The sequence below is a fragment of the Scyliorhinus torazame genome, chromosome 17 (genome assembly GCF_047496885.1).
Source record: "Scyliorhinus torazame isolate Kashiwa2021f chromosome 17, sScyTor2.1, whole genome shotgun sequence".
Classification (NCBI taxonomy): Eukaryota; Metazoa; Chordata; class Chondrichthyes; order Carcharhiniformes; family Scyliorhinidae; genus Scyliorhinus; species Scyliorhinus torazame.
Window position 1 is genome coordinate 98511765 of NC_092723.1, and position 17271 is coordinate 98529035.

At 44.5% G+C, this 17271-nt stretch overlaps 1 protein-coding gene across 9 annotated transcripts in view; it reads left to right on the forward strand.

Annotated features, from left to right (window-relative positions):
- LOC140394014 (inactive rhomboid protein 1-like) overlaps positions 1 to 17271 on the forward strand; it is a 561145-nt gene that overhangs the window by 464922 nt on the left and 78952 nt on the right. For all 9 annotated transcript variants that reach the window (XM_072480776.1, XM_072480778.1, XM_072480779.1 and 6 more), the window contains 2 exons: positions 5691 to 5897; positions 15716 to 15838. In XM_072480776.1, coding sequence (XP_072336877.1) covers positions 5691 to 5897; positions 15716 to 15838 — 330 coding nt within the window. The remainder of the gene's footprint in view (positions 1 to 5690; positions 5898 to 15715; positions 15839 to 17271) is intronic.

The following is a 17271-nucleotide window of genomic DNA, read 5'->3' on the forward strand; positions in this document are numbered from 1 at the left end:
GGATAAATCCCCAAGCACTGAGAATCTGCATCCCAGAGTGCTTGAGGTGGTGGCTCTGGAAATAGTGGATGCATTGGTGGTCATCTTCCGGGATTCTATATAATGTGGAACTGTTCCTGCAGATTGGAGGGTAGCTCACGTCACTCCGATATTCAAAAAGGGAGGTAGAGAGAAAGCAGGGAATCATAGACCAGTAAGCCTAACATACCGGTAGTGGGGAAAATTCTTGAATCCATTATCAAGGACTTTATAGTGCAACATTTGGAAAGAAGTGGCAGGATCAGTCAGAGTCAGCACCGGCCCATTGAAGCCCTCACTTTCACCCGATCCCCATAACCCAATAACCCCTCCTACCCTTTTTGGGCACTAAGGGCAAGTTATCATGGCCAATCCACCTAACCTTCACGTCTTTGGACTGTCGGAGCACCCGGAGGAAACACACGCAGACACGGGGAGAATGTGCAGACTCCACACAGACAGTGACCCAGTGGGGAATCGAACCTGGGACCCTGGCGCTGTGAAGCCACACTGCTAGCCACTTGTGCTACCGTGCTGTCCTTTTGGACTTCAGAAGGCGTTTGACAAAGTTCTGCATAAGAGATTATTGTGCAAAAATAAAGCGCATGGGATTGGGGGAAATGTATTAAGTGGATAGAAAACTGGTTGGCAGAGAGGAAACAAAGAGCAGGAATTAATGGGTCCTTTTAAATTGGCAGGCAGTAAATAGTGGGGTGCCACAGGGATCGGTGCTGGGACCCCAGATATTCACAATATGTACTAATGATTTGGATGAGGGAACACAATGTAACATCTCAAAGTTTGCAGATGATACCAAGTTAGGTTGGAGGGTGAATTGTGACGAGGATGCAGGGATCCTATCGCATGATCTGGACAGGTTGGACAGTGGGAAAATCAATGGCTGATGCAGTACAATTTGGATAAGTGTGAAGTTATTCACTTTGGAAGCAAAAACAGGAAGGCAGATTACTACTTGAAGGGTTGCAAATTGGAAGAGAGGAGTGTGCAGCGGGACCTGGGTGTCCTTGTGCACCACTCGCTGAAGGTAAGCATGCAGGTGTAGCAGGTGGTAAAGAAGGCTAATGGGATGCTGGCTTTCATTGCGAGAGGTTTTGAGTATAGAAGCAGGGACGTGTTGCTGCAGTTGTACAGGGCCTTGGTGAGGCCACACTTGGAGTAATGTGTGCAGTTCTCTGAGGAAGGATGTTTTTGCCCTCGAGGGAGAGCAGCGAAGGTTTACCAGACTGATTCCAGGGTTGACGGGACTGTCATATGAGGAGAGATTGACTAGGTTGGGATTGTTCTCGCTGGAGTTCAGAAGAATGAGGGGGGATCTCATAGAGACTTATAACATTCTAACAGGACAAGACAGGGTAGATGCAGGGAAGATGTTGCCAATGATGGGTGTATCCAGAACCAGGGGTCACAGTCTGAGGATTCAGGGTGACCTATTTCGGACAGAGATGAGGAGACCTTTCTTCACACAAGGTGGTGAGCCTGTGGAATTCATTGCCACAGGAAGTACTTGATGCTAAAACTTTGAATATATTCAAGAGACGACTTGATATAGCACTTGGGGAGAATGGGATCAAAGGCTATGGGAGGACAGTAGGATTAGGCTGTTGAGTTGGATGATCAGCCATAATCGTGAAGAATGGCCGAGCAGGCTCGAAGGGCCAAAGGGCCTCCACCTGCTCTTCTACGTGTCTATGTCTGTATCTCCAATGGCCCCGTGGTATACATCGCCAACCGGAAATCGGCATCTCGTAGCGCCAAGACGTGCATCCCTGAGTGGTTGTGCGTGCGGCGGCCGATCACAGAAACCTATATCAAGCTCCACCCCTATTGGGAAATCTTTGATCCGGACCGTCACTTGGATAGGCACCATCCATGCTGTCGAAATGCAGTAAAGGCAGTGGCCCTCCTCCAGCTCGTTATCGGTGAAATGCGTCCTATGGGTCAGTCATCGGGTTGGCGGTGGTGGCTATGTGTAATTTCTCGCTGGCACCTGCCCCGCCGATTCCCTCTGGTACCGGTACGTTCGTCCCGTGCAGCAGGAATCTCTGGTGTGCAGGAAGCACGGCATCCCTCAGCAGGAAAATGTTGCCGTCGATCCTGGTCACCCGGAGTGCGCTCCCAGCGGCCGGAGTCCAGCACTGCGGCACTGGAGAGGTGCATTCCACGCCTTGTTGGGCAACAAGTTTCAGGACGGCCATCCATCGGAGCTCCTGGACACCGCCTTCTGCGCCCTCCCGGGACAAAGTTATCTTGGTCACATTCTTCAGGTCCAGATTAATTTCACCCAACAAACGTTCTTGGGTTATTCCGTCTCTCATCCCGCAAGCCAAACGGTGTCCAGGTGTCTCAGATAATGTCGGGTGGAACGCCCACAGCTTTGCGCATTTTCGCTAATGTGCCCAGGAATTCCGTTACAGGTTTGTCCAGGTTTTGAGAAGATGTGTGGAAACGAAAATGGTGAACGATTAGCGGCAGTTTCGGGTCGAAATGGTTGACAACCAGCATAACGAGTTCCACTACCTGGAAGTTCCCCTCCAAACCACACACCATCCTGGCTTGGAAATATATCGCTGTTCCTGCACTGTCTCCAGGTCAAAATTCTGGAACTCCCTCCCTAACGGCACTCTGGTTGTAACTACACCACGTGGACTGCAGCGGTTCAGGAAGGCAGCTCACCACCACCTTCCCAAGGGCAATTAGGGATGGGCAATAAATGCTGGCCTAGCCAACGACACCCACATCCCATAAGTGAATTTTAGAAAAATATAGATCCCATTTCTTTAAGTGGAGGAAGTGCTGGTACCTGAGCTGCAATCTGAGATAGAGTGAGTGTTTCACAGTCATCAGTATCTTATTCCTCTGCCCTTCGCACTCCTACATAACTTCCTGGCCAGATGGCAATCCTTCAGTATCTGAAAGGAGAAAACTACGAAGGTAGTGGCAACAAGAAGAGATGAAGGCAGGCAATATACATGCTTGTGCCACCTGCAGCTTCCGAATCAGAAGAGACTTTGCTATGAGGAAGAAGTGGAATGTGAGAAGAAGGATTAGATACGATGATACCATCGTCTTGAAGCCTTTCGGCCCTTCTGCTACCCATGGAATGGGTCATGGTCGCTTCAATAATGTGGCAAATACCCTCTCCTTCTTTGAGGTAAATCCATGCTGCTGTGCCTGCCCAATGCCGGATAGGTGCTGCTATTGCTGGCTATGCACCTCTTTGTCCTGCAAGAGAGCGCGTACTGAATGAGCAAGAATGGCGGAATCTATTTGAATGATGTGGCTGTCATAATTGAATCGTGGCAGTGTGTGCAAAATGCAGCAGTACGAAATCAAACTGAGACTATGAAAATGAGGTGTGAGTTGTAATTGATGGAGATTTGAATGAGATGCAAGTTTGGAGTGTGGTGAATTGAGCAGAGTGCGAGGCTAATGGTGCAGGGGGATTGTGGTATTTCAAGATGGATTCACTAAGTTAAACCGCCTCCTGTTAGGTCATTGAACTTCTTCCACCACTACATCTAGATCCTTGGGGCTGCATGGTGTTGCCAGCCAAAGCTAGCTGCCTATATTGCCTAGTCAGAGCTTATCTGCAGGACATCCTGGTCCCCTGTGTATAGAGGAACATTTTCTCCTATTCACCTCCTGCACCAAAGTCTTGAATGATGTGTTGGAGGATCTTGGAGCTTGCTCTCCGCTATGTCCAACTTTGTATCCTGGTACCTGCTGAAGTCAAAATGTACCTCCCCTTAAGGAAGTTCAGGCTTAGTTCAAACGCTAAACTCTTCCAGTTTTGTGCTTACTAGTTGGGCCTTTTTAAATAAGGAGACATGGATTAATCCTGATTCCCACCCGCAGTTTAAGGCCTTATCAATTTTTCTCCTTTCGCATTCTGTGTACAGTTCCAGTTTCCGTATTACATAAAGGATAATGGGGCATCGGAGAAGTACAAATTCACGAGGAAGGTAACAGCTGGGCAGATATACTTACCAGAGTTTGGGACTTTATTCTCAAGGGATAGTCAGCAATAAATGGCAAAATGAATTCAAGCGAAATTAATTGATTTCGGAGAGAAGATAGAGCTCAGTGCCTCGAAAAATAGCTGAAGTGAGTTGCATAGAGCAGTTGAGGAAGATAGATGAGATGGAGAAATGAATGGCAGGATATGCTGGAAAGGTATGATTACTCTGTGCTATCATTTATGCGTGGAGCATAAATGATAGCACAGAGTAATATGGGCAAATAGCCTGTTTCTATCTTTATGTAAATTGGTTTGCATTGCATCAGTGATGAATATTTGCCAATACAGGCCAAGTACAAAAATCACCTGTCGCCTACTACTTTTGGGAGACATGTAATCATTACAATATTGTCATTGGTTTATTTAGTGCATTGACCTTAATATGAAATAGGAAAAACATTTGCACGCAAACCATCACACTTTAATATTCTCTTGTGCTTCTTGTGTGAGACACTGGCCCTTCATTGGCCCATAACTGGCATGAGGTTGCTGTCATTATCTCGCTGGATATGGTGGGAAATGGCTTCATCAATCTTCATCCCATTTTCCACCCATTCAACATGTGTAGTAGGTTCTTGCATCTTCTGCCTCCCATACAGACATCAAAGAAAGAGGCAAGGCTCAAAATATGATGGCCTCCACCATCCATCACATCAGTTGTAGCTCACCTTGCTTCCTAATTCTATTGACAGCAATGAGAAGCAGGTAAATTATCCAGCAAGGACTTGACCTGGGCAGAACTGAGCCTGCTAGAATTTAAGTGGCCAGTTTCAGCTTTGTACATAGGAGTTCCCTCTGTCCGGTGGGCAGTTTGGAGTCACAAAGCGTAATGGAAAGAAGTTTTGATGTGAGCCTGGATTGTCAGTATGTGGCTCTTGTAATTTTTACATGGATTTTTTTTTAAATAGGAAAGCTGGCAGAAGTTTCAAATCTACCCCAGGAATTTCTTACCTATAACACGTCTTGGCATCAGCACCAGCAGTTCTTCAGATCTTCACTCCAAAGTTACAATAGCTTCAAAACAACAGCCCAGGTTTTCTGGAGCACCCGTTGTGGAGCAAGGAATCATTGACAGTGACTTTTAGCTTTCCACATTTAACTGCACCCGGGCAGATGGAACACGTTTCTGACAATTTCTTTTTTTTAGAATGAATTCAGAGTATCCAATTCTTTTTTTTTCCCCATTTAAGGGACAATTTAGCATGGCCAATCCACTTAGCCTGCTCATCTTTTGGGGTGAGACCCACGCAGACACTGGGAGAATGTGCAAACTCCACACTAACAGTGACCTGGGGCCAGGATCGAACCCAGGTCCTCGGCGGCGTGAGGCAGCAGTGCTAGCCACTGTGCCCATTTCTGACCGTTTCATGCATGTAATGACGGTGAACACAGAGTTTCACCACCGTTTTGACGGTAAATTACAGGCCGTGAGTAGGTTATTTTGAATTAAATTGGGAACACCATTAGACATCCACAAGCATTTCCAATACCAGGCCAGCAGTGCCATTAGTTTTCAGTTCCGAGTGAGATTCTGGCTGGTTCACATCTCTGCGTGTGTCCCAATTCACCCCAAATAAGCTGGACGTCTTTCACTGCAGTGATTTAATTCTAATTTGTTTTTAACTCCATGCAGATTGTTGACCCTCTAGCCAGAGGAAGGGCATTTCGAATGCCCGATGACGGTGATGGCTACAGTGTTCCACATACTCCGATCACTCCTGGTGCTGCATCCCTGTGCTCCTTCACGAGTTCCCGTTCTGGATACAATCGGATACCTAAACGAAGAAAGAGGGAGTCTGTGGCTAAGATGAGTTTCAGGGCAGCAGCAGCCCTGGTAAAGGTAGGTGAAGAGCAGGACGATTCACAAATCCTTTGGAGAGTGACAAATAGTCGGTGTTTCAATTAAGTAAATGAACCAAAGTACCGTACCGCTCAAGTCACCATGATGGTCAATATCTAAAACTGATGCAACTAAAAGTACAAAATCACAAATGAAGTAATGATTCTAGTTTCTAACCAACAGTAATGACACTAATGCAGTAGTAATATTCTCATAATTTTCTTGTAAAAGTTGCTACATTTCCATGCAGTGGTTGCATTAAAGTATTTTGTCAATTCAGAATGTCTCCGCATAAAACTTTAGCCTTGGGCCTTCTGGCTGTGTAGACTAACAGCTTAATGATGCATCTCAGATGCATGTGTTGTCAGTTAAATAGACCTATTAAATATTACTTTATGACTATCGCTAGATTTATTATTGTCTTTATGTATTCTTGAGGCCCTGATAGTAACCCTGTGTAGCTCTATCAATCTGTTCATTGCATGTAAATATAATTGCCACAATTAGGACTTAGACAATTAAAATGATCTATTTGCTTGATAATATATAGATATTCATTGGGGGACCTATCCCTTCTATTTGTCCTTTGCTGTTGTAATTAAATGTCCATTCAGCAAATTACTCACCTTTATATATAATTACTGGCTAACATTTTGACTGGATCATTGACAGAGAAAAAAGTCTTCTATAACATTCTCCTTGCACCAGAATTGTGCCAACTATGTTATAGATTATAGTTGAACATCTGTAACTACAGGCATGAGGCCAAACAGAAGAGTTGCTAAGTGCCTGTCAAGCTGTTGTATACAAGTGAGTCTAACCTCGCACATTAGAACTTTCACAGGATCACCCAGTGGAACTTTCCAAAACTTGGTTCAAAATTACAAAATCACAAAGCAGAAGTTACAAGGGCAAGTTGAACTTGACTGCAGCCCAAGATAGAATCTATAATCGAGTTTCCAGTTCATCAGGACCTGCTAATAAAATTGTCAATAAAACCATCTCTTTGCGAATATTTCAGGGAAAAAAACGCTTAAAATGTCAATGCTTTCAAGAAAACAACAAAATAGTGACACCCTACATTCAAAACTAAATAGAGTTCTGCATTCAATTTTTAATCTTGAAGAGCAAAGATAGGATATGAGAAATCTCTAGCTGGTAAAAGTAGAGAAAGACCAAGATATTCTATAAATATATCAATGGGAAGAGGATAACTAGGGAAAAGTTAGGGCCCATTAGGGACCAAGGAGGGGTCTGTGGGTGGGGCCAGAGAACATTGGTAGGGTGTTAAGTGACTATATCAAAACTGTCTTTACCCAAGAGAATGATGAGGCAGATATGGAACTCTGGGAGAGAGACTGTGAGGTTATTGAGCAAGTTGTCATAGGGAGAGGCAAGGTATTGGAGGTGTTGGCTGGCTTAAATGTGGAGAAATCTCCAGGTCCGGATGAATTGTGTCCCAAGTTGCTGTGGGAGACGAGGGCGGAGATCGCAGGGGCCCTGATCCAAATCTTGTGGAGGTGCCAGAGGACTGGAGAACCGTGGATGTGGTCCCACTATTTAAGAAAGGCTGTAGGGATAAGCCAGGCAACTACAGACCAGTGAATCTCACGTCAGTGGTGGGGAAACTAATGGAGAAAATTCTGAAGGATAGAATCTATCTCCACTTGAAGAGGCAAGGTTTGATCAGGAATAATCAGCATGGCTTTGGCAGAGGGAGGCCATGCCTAACAAATTTGATTGCATTTTTTGAGCACGTGACTAAGTGTGTGGATGAGGGCAGTGCTGTTGATGTAGTTTATATGGATTTCAGCAAAGCATTTGACAAGGTCCCACATGGGAGACTTATAAAGAAGGCAAATGCACATGGAATACAGGGGAACTTGATAAGGTAGATTCAAAGCTGGCTGAGCTGCAGGAAACAGAGGGTGATGACAGACGGCAGCTTTAGTGACTGGAAGCCAGTGTATACCACAGGGATCTGTGCAGGGTCCCCAATTATTTGTCATTTAGATGACTATGTGGGGCGACAGGATCAGTAAGTTTGCGGATGACACAAAGTTAGGCCGGGTGGTTAACAGTGAGGCTGAGAGTCTTGGGTTACAGGAAGGTATAGACGGGATGGTCATTGGGGAGAAAAGTGGCAGATGGAATTTAATCCTGAAAAATGTGAGGTGTTACACTTTGGAAGGAACAATTTGACACGGAAATATTCGACGAATGGCACCTAATTGGGAAATCTTGAGTACCTTTGCATGTTTGTAAATAGATCTCTGAAGACAGAAGGGCAGGTTAATAGGGTGGTGAAAAAGGCATATGGTACACTTGCATTTATCAATCGTGATGTAGGAGCGGTTTCAAGACCTGTGTATTGAGTAAGCTTCCACGTGGGGTTATTCCCTGTGGCTCAACTCAGTCCAGAGAGGAACAAACACGACAACCTGGACAAGGTGGCTTATTTAATCAAGCTTGTTACGTGTACACAGAGAACAGACTGGATATCTGCCAAGACCTGTTCTGCCGAACAAAGACCAGAACACAGTAATTATACAACGTTCAAAAATCAATAGCCCACCCCAGTTGGACGCGATCCAATCCCTGAAGCTACTTTTAAACTTATCCAATAGAATTGCAAGCAGTGTTTAAACTTCACCCAATAGAATCGCAAGCAGCGCATGATTGATCCGGATCCTGACAGCTGTGTACAATCCCAGCAGCCTGTGCTGACCTGTGTTTGTGAGAAACAGAACAACAGAACCAGCACCCTGAATTATTTCACAAAAACAAGATGTCAGAAGTAATGTCCTTTTTTGTCAAGTTAGCTATTCTAAATCCCATTTGATTACTTATTACTGCTATGTCCTAAAAATACATGTTTAATGGTTGATAATGATTACTCAGTCCTATAATTCATTTCAATCCTTAATAAATTAACTTATGTAAAACTACTCTAGTGGCATGCTAACTATTCAGTTTTAAGAGGTATCATCGCTCAACCCCCCCCTTCAAATCGTGGCCTAGATTACAAAAGTAGGGAGGTCATGTTGGAGTTATATAGAACATTGATGAGGCCACAGCTAGAGTACTGTGTGCAGTTCTGGTCGCCACATTATAGGAAGGATATGCACTGGAGGGGGTGTAGGGTCGATTCACCAGGATGCTGCCTGGGATGGAACATTTTAGTTAAATGAAGAGAGGTTGGATAGACTTGGGTTGTTTTCGCTGGAGCAGAGAAGACTGCGGGGCGACCTGATCGAGGTGTACAAGATTATGAGGGGCATGTACAAGATGGATAGGCGACAGCGGTCCCCTTAGTTTAAGGGTCGGTCACGACGGGTCACAAGTTCAAGGTGAGGGGTGGGAGGTTTTGGGGGGATTCGAGGAAAGCTTTTTTACCCAGAGGGTGGTCATGGTCTGGAATGCACTGCCTGGGTTGGTGGTCGAGGCGGATTGCCTCACATCCTTTAAAAAGTACCTGGCACATTTTAACATTCGAGGCTATAGGCCAAAAGTCAAATAGGATTAGGATTGGCAGAGCAGGTGCCTTTCATGCAGCGGTGCAGACTCGATGGGTTGAAGAACCTTTTCTGCACTGTATTTTTCTGTGATCACAACGACTTATATTTGAATTATGTAATAAAACGTTCTAAGACATTTTGCAAGAGCGTTAGAAAGCAAAATGTTAAATGGAGCCAGGTAAAGAGATGTTCGGGCAGACTGCCAAAACGGGGGAAAAAAGATCCTTTATCCTTATCATGGAGAGAAATTGTTGCTTTTCCCATGGTTGAGGTCATGTAGCTGACTAACTGACCTTCAAATCTAACAAGGAACATGGCTCTCCGGGCTTGCTGGCTGGGCAACATAATTACTTGAAGGGATAGTAAATTGGAGGATCACTTTATTTTAAATATTTGCCCCAGCAAGTCTCACAACTTAGCCATGTAAAGCTCTAAACTCCCATTGTCTGGGTTCACATTGGACTCCATTGGCACCCTTTTAGATTACATGTTGATTTGAAATGTTTTATCCTTGTCCATGTGCCTTCATAGAGTATAAAGAACAAACAAAGAACAAAGAAAAGTACAGCACAGGAACAGGCCCTTCGGCCCTCCAAGTCTGTGCCGACCATGCTGCCCATCTAAACTAAAATCTTCTGCACTTCCAGGGTCCGTATCCCTCTATTCCCATCCTATTCATGTATTTGTCAAGATACCCCTTAAACGTCACTATCGTCCCTGCTTCCAACACCCCTCTCCAGCAGCGAGTTCCAGGCACCCACTACCCTCTGTGTAAAAAAACTTGCCTCGTACATCTACTCTAAACCTTGCCCCTCGCACTTTAAACCTGTGCCTCCTAGTAATTGACCCCTCTACCCTGGGAAAAAGCCTCTGACTATCCACTCTGTCTATGCCCCTCATAATTTTGTAGACCTCTATCCGGTCGCCACTCAACCTCCGTCGTTCCAGTGAGAACAAACCGAGTTTATTCAACCTCGCCTCATAGCTAATGCCCTCCATACCAGGCAACATCCTGGTAAATCTCTTCTGCACCCGCTCTAAAGCCTCCACATCCTTCTGGTAGTGTGGCGACCAGAATTGAACACTATACTCCAAGTGTGGCCTAACTAAGGTTCGAGACAGCTGCAACATGACTTGCCAATTCTTATACTCAATGCCCCGGCCAATGAAGGCAAGCATGCCGTATGCCTTCTTGACTACCTTCTCCACCTGTGTTGCCCCTTTCAGTGACCTGTGATCTGTACACCTAGATCTCTTTGACTGTCAATACTCTTGAGGGTTCTACCATTCACTGTATATTCCCTACCTGCATTAGACCTTCCAAAATGCATTACCTCACATTTGTCCGGATTAAACACCATCTGCCATCTCTCCGCCCAAGTCTCCAAATGATCTAAATCCTGCTGTATCCTCTGACAGTCCTCATCGCTATCCGCAATTCCACTAACCTTTGTGTTGTCTGCAAACTTACTAATCAGACCAGTTAGATTTTCCTCCAGATCACTTATATATACTACGAACAGCAAATGTCCCAGCACTGATCCCTGCGGAACACCACTGGTCACAGCCCTCCAATCGGAAAAGCACCCTTCCATTGCTACTCTCTGTCTTCTATGGCCTAGCCAGTTATGTATCATAGAATCTACAGCACAGAGACAGGCCCTTCAGCCAGAACTTGTCCATGCCAACCAAAAAGCCCATCTAAGCTAACCCCATTTGCCTGCATTTGGCCCATATCCCTCTAAACCTTTCGTATCCATGCATCTGTCCAAATGCCTTTTAAATGTTGTCAATGTCCCTACCTCAGCCACTTCCTCCGGCAGCTCATTCCACATACATACTAGCCTCTGTGTAAAAAAAAAAAAAAAAAAAAAAAAAAAAAATTATTTTAAAGTTGCTCCTCAGTTTCCCATTAATTCTTTCCCCTCTTAACTTAAACCTCGTTCTCTAGTTCTCGATTCCCCAACCCAGGGAAAAAGACTGAATGCATTCACCCTATCCATGCCTCTCATGATCTTATACACCTTGTTAAGATCACCCCTCAGTTTCCTATGTTCCAAAGAAAAAAGTCCTAGTCTGTCCAATCTCTCCCTAAAATTCAGTCCCTTGAGTCCTGGCAACACCCTTGTAAATCTCTTCTGCTCTCTCTCCTCTTTCCTACAGCAACGTGACCAAAACTCAACACAATACTGCAGGTGCGGCCTCTCCAACAATTGCAGCATAACTTCCCAACTTCTATACTCAATTTCCTGACTGATAAAGGCCAGCATGCCAAAAGCCTCCTTCACTGCCCTATCGACCTCTGACTCCACCTTGAAACAACTGTGCTCCTGAACTCCAAGGTCCCTCTGTTCCACGATACTCCTTAAGGTCCTTCCATTCACCGTGAAAGTCCTACATTGATTTGACTTTCCAAATGTAACACGTATCTGTATTGAACTCCATTTGCCCACTTCACCAGAAGATCAAGATCCTGCTGCAATTTTTGATAACCTTCCTCACGGTCTATACTATTACCTATTTTAGTGTCATCTGCAAACTTAACTGATCATGCCTTGTACATTCTCATCCAAATTGTGGATATAGATAACAAACAGCAATGGGCCCAGCACTGACATCTGAGGCACACCACTAGTCACAGGTCTCCAGTCCGTCAAGCATCCTTCCACCATTACCCTCTGCTTCCGACCATCAAGCCAATTGTATATACAATTTGCCAGCTCTCCCTGGATTCCATGTGATCTAACCTTCCAGAGCAGCCTACCATGTGGAACATTATCAAATGCCTTACTGAAGTCCATATAGACTCCCGTCAACCGCCCTGCCCTCATCAACCTTTCAGGTCACTTCATCAAAGAACTCCAACAAATCTGTACGGCATGATCTCCCATGCACAAAGCTGTGCTGACTACTCTTAATCGAACCCTGTCTTTCCAAATGCCTGTATATCTTATCCCTCAGAATCCTTTCTAGTAACTTACCCACCACAGATGTCAGACTTACCGGACTATAATTCCCAGGTTTTTCTTTGCAACCCTTCTTAAATAATAAGGCCACAACATTTGCTACCCTCCAATCTTCTGGGACCTCACCCGTGGCTAACGATGGTGCAAATATCTCAGCCAAGCCAAGGTTCCTGCAATTTCTTCTCTAGCTTACGCAGTGTTCTTGGATATACTTGGTCAGGGCCAGGAGATTTATCCACCTTCATACATTTTAATACATCCATCACTACCTCTACTGTAATGCAAACTGTCCCCAATATATCACCACTAACCTTCCCAGGTTCCCAAGTCTCCACGGTAAACACAGAGCAGAAATATTCATTGAGAACCTTGCCCATCTCCTGCAGTTCCATGCATATATGTTCACCTTGGTCCTTGAGGGATCTTATTCTCTCTAGTTATTCTTTTTCCTTCAATATTCTTAAAGAATCCCTTTGGATTCACCTTAATTCTCTCGGCCTTGTTGGTGGAGATGTCTCTTTGTGCTCTTTGTGCTCTTTGCTCCTTTGACACACCATGTTCCATCTAGTCTCTGCTTCAGTATTGATGACTCACTTCCAAATTCCTCTGCCTTACCTCTTCCTCCTAAACCAAAACATACTTTTCTCTTCAATGGTTTTACAGCTGTGCTTCTTAGTTTTTTGGCGTACATTCCATTCTCCTGTTGAGTACACTGGGACATGTTTGTGACTTGAGGAATGAGGGGTGGCTCGAAGTTGATTGACAGTGAAATACTTAGCATTAATCTGGGATTTACACATTAGAAAGAGAGATGGGTGTATAGACCCAAATTGGAGAATTTCTTTGTGCAAACCAGGACTCTCACCATTTTTATATTAGATTTTCCTTCCCTCCCCACTTCCTAATATTTTGACTTGTCTTTTCATCTTTATCAAGTATCAGGAACCAGCGCCACAGTAATAGGAGTTTGATCCTCGTTTGCTTGATCCCTATACTAATTTTTGTAGTGTGATTAGCTTGCATGTTACTATCTGATTATTCCCGCAATGAAATTAAACATGGTTTTGTACGAGGAAGGTCATGGCTCGCTAATTTACTTTAATTTTTTGAGGAGGTGACAAAAATGATTGAGGAGAGAAGGGCTGTGGATGTTGTCTACATGGACTTTAGTAAAGCATTTGAAAAGGTCCCTCATGGCAGGCTGGTGCAAAAGATTAGATCACATGGGGTCAGGGGTGAACTAGCTGGATGGATCCAGAACTGGCTTGGCCATAGAAGTGGAAGGGTGTTTTTCCGAATGGAGGTCTGTAACTAGTGGTGTTCCCAGGGATCAGTACCTGCTCTTTGTAATATATATAAATTACTTGGAAGAAAACGGGTCTGATTAGCAAGTTTGCGGATAATATTAAGATACAGGAGTTGCGGATAGTGATGAAGATTGTCAGAGAATACAGCAGAATATAGATAGGCTGCAAAATTGGGCAGAGAAATGGCAGATGGCATTTAAACCGGACAAATGCGAGGTGATGCATTTTGGTAGATCCAATTCAGGTGCGAGCTATAAAATTAAAGGCAGGAGCATAGAGACACACAGAGATCTGGGCGTGCAGGTCCACAGATCCTTAAACGTGGCATCACAGGTGGAAATGGTGGTAAATAAAGCATATGGCATGTTTGCCTTCATCGGACGTGGAATCGAGTACAAAAGCTCCAAAATTATGTTACAGTTATACAGAACGTTGTTTAGGCCACATTTGGAATACTGTGTCCAATTCTGGTCACTGCACTATCAGAAGGACATGGAGGCTTTGGGGAGAGTACATAAAAGGTTTACCAAGATGTTGCCTGATATGGAGGGTATTAACTATAAAGAGAGATTGAATAAACTGGGATTGTTCTCCCTAGAGAGTCGGAGGCTGAGGGGCGACCTGAAAGAAGTTTATAAAATTATTAGGGCTATAGATAGGGTGAACATTTGGAGGCTTTTTCCCAGGGCAGAAATGACGATTACAAGGGGGCACAAGCTCAAGGTGAGGGGCGAGACGGTTCAATGGAGATGTGCGGGGGAAGTCTTTTACACAGAGGGTGGTGGTGGCCTAGAATGCACTGCCAGGTGAGGTGGTTGAGGCAGATACGCTAGTGACCTTTAAGACTTATCTGGATAGGCACATAAACAGACGGAGTGTAGAAGCATACAGGCGGTTGGTCTAGATAGGACACGTGATCGGCGCAGGCTTGGAGGACCGAAGGTCCTGTTCCTGTGCTGTATTGTTCTTTGTTCACTTTACAGAGAAAATAAAATGCTGTAATTCAACTGAAATTGGAACAGCTTTGAGGGCACGCCATACTCGTCTCCGAAATAAAATCAACATATTGTAAATCTGGCCAATAATGATCAAATGCTAGTCTACATGTGGCTCACTTGGTTGCAGGAGGTTCTGGCATCAAAATCCCATTGCAGGACTGGGGCACAAACATCAGATCCAACACTCAAGTGCAGTTTCAGTTAAGATGTTAAACCAAGACGTCGAGTCCACTTCCAGCTGGACATAAATGACCCCATGGCATTGTTTTTCAGAAGAGCAGGAAGTTATCCCTAGTGTCCTGACCAATATTTATCGCACAACCTACATCACAAAAACAGATGATCCCATTGATGTTTGCTGGGAGCTCGCTGGGTGCAAATTACCCTCTTTCCGACACTTCAAAGTGAAAAAAACCTTATTGACTATAAAACATATTTGGGATGTCCTAAGTTAATGAAAGGTGCTCCATAGAGGTTCATAAGATCAGGAGTAGGCCATTCAGCCCCTCAAACCTGTACCGTTGTTCAATCAGATCATGACTGACCTGTGTCCTAACTTCATATAGCTGCCTTTGGCCTATATCCCTTAATATCTTTACAAAACAAAAATTATCAATCTCCGATTGTTGTTTGTGGGAGAGAGTTCCAAACCTCTACCGCCCTTTGAGTGACGAAGTTCTTCCTAACATCTCTCTTGAACGGTCTGGCCCTAATTTTTAAGACTACTTAGTTCTTGAATCTCCAACAAGTGGAAATAGTTTATCTTTATTTACCTGGTCTTTCCCTGTTAATATCTTGAAGACTTTGATCAGATCACCCCTTAACCTTCTAAATTCTAGGGAAAACGGGCCTAATTTGTATAATCTCTCCTCTCAACTTAACCCCTGGAGTCCGGGTATCGTTCTTGTAAACCTTCCATTTTCAACAAACCAGTGCCGATTTGTACACATGGGAAATTTCTGTTTTGAAGACCACTGATGCAGTGGAGTTTAGTTGTACACTTACAAGGTTCTCTATTTCTTTTTACAGGGACGCTCTCTCAGGGAAAGTGCGACACGGCGGGCACAGAGACGCAGCTTTAATCCACCCAGTTTTATGGAAGAGGACACTGTGGATTTCCCCGATGAGCTGGATACCTCATTTTTTGCAAGGGTGAGATTACGTACCACATAGTGCAGCATATTCCACCACTATTTGTTGGAGCCGTCTATTCAGTTTGGAAAGTATTCTGTTTTTATATTGCTGTAAGATTTTTTTTCCTCCTTACTCATGGAAAGTATTGTTTTAGAATGTTACATTTGAAGTGGAACTCTGAATGAAACAATGAAAAGATCATTCTTGGTCATTCGGTCACCTTTCAGACAGGAATGCAGGAATTTTTGTCCATTTGATAGGGTTACGTTAGATTCCTAAAACTTTTGATCAGTCTGCTTCAAAACATTGGGGTGGAGAATGCAGCCCTGGCCCAGAATCCCAGAGACTGCTGCTTCTGACACAACAAAGGGGGGCCTTTGGGACAGGGGGGACCTATACCGTTGGGATGGTCTCCACCTGAACCGAGCTGGGACCAGTGTTCTGGCGAAAAGAGTAAATAGGGTGGTCAATAGGACTTTAAACTAAAGATTCGGGGGGAAGGGAAAGTCAGGGAACCAAGAGGTGAAGTAATCAGCGGGGAGCGTAGCTGCTTAGGAATACAAAAAAACCACGAACAGACAAAACTCAAGAGTGGTTACGATTGTCCCCATCCCACAAAATATGACAGTGTATGGAAAGGCTCAGTAAACCAAGGTCCACCATACTAAGAAATCAAAAAGGGACGGTCAATAGAGAATTAAAGGTGCTATATTTAAATGCGCGCAGTGTACGGAACAAGGTAGATGAGCTTGTGGCCCAGATTGTGACTGGCAGGTATGATGTGGTAGGCATCACAGAGACATGGTTGCAGGGGGTTCAGGACTGGCATTTAAACCTCCAGGGACTCACAACCTATCGAAAAGACAGAGAGGTGGGCAGAGGGGGCGGGGTTGCCTTGTTAATTAGGAATGAAATTAAATCAATAGCACTAAACGACATAGGGTCAGATGATGTGGAGTCTGTGTGGGTAGAGTCGAGGAACCACAAAGGCAAAAAAACCATAATGGGAGTTATGTACAGGCCTCCTAACAGTGGTCAGGACCGGGGGCACAAAATGCACCACGAAATAGAAAGTGCATGTCAGAAAGGCACGGTCCCAGTGATCATGGGGGACTTCAATATGCAGGTGGACTGGGTAAATAATGCTGCCAGTGGACCCAAGGAAAGGAATTCATTGAATGTTTACAGGAGGGCTTTTTGGAACAGCTTGTGATGGAGCCCACGAGGGAACAGGCCATTCTGGACTTAGTGTTATGTAATGAGCCAGACTTGATTAAAGATCTTAAAGTAAGGGAGCCCTTAGGAGGCAGTGATCATAATATGGTCGAATTCAATCTCCAATTTGAAAGAAAGAAGGTAGAATCAGATGTAAAGGTGTTACAGTTAAATAAAGGCAACTACAGGGGCATGAGGGAAGAACTGACGAAAATCAACTGGGAGCAGAGCCTAGT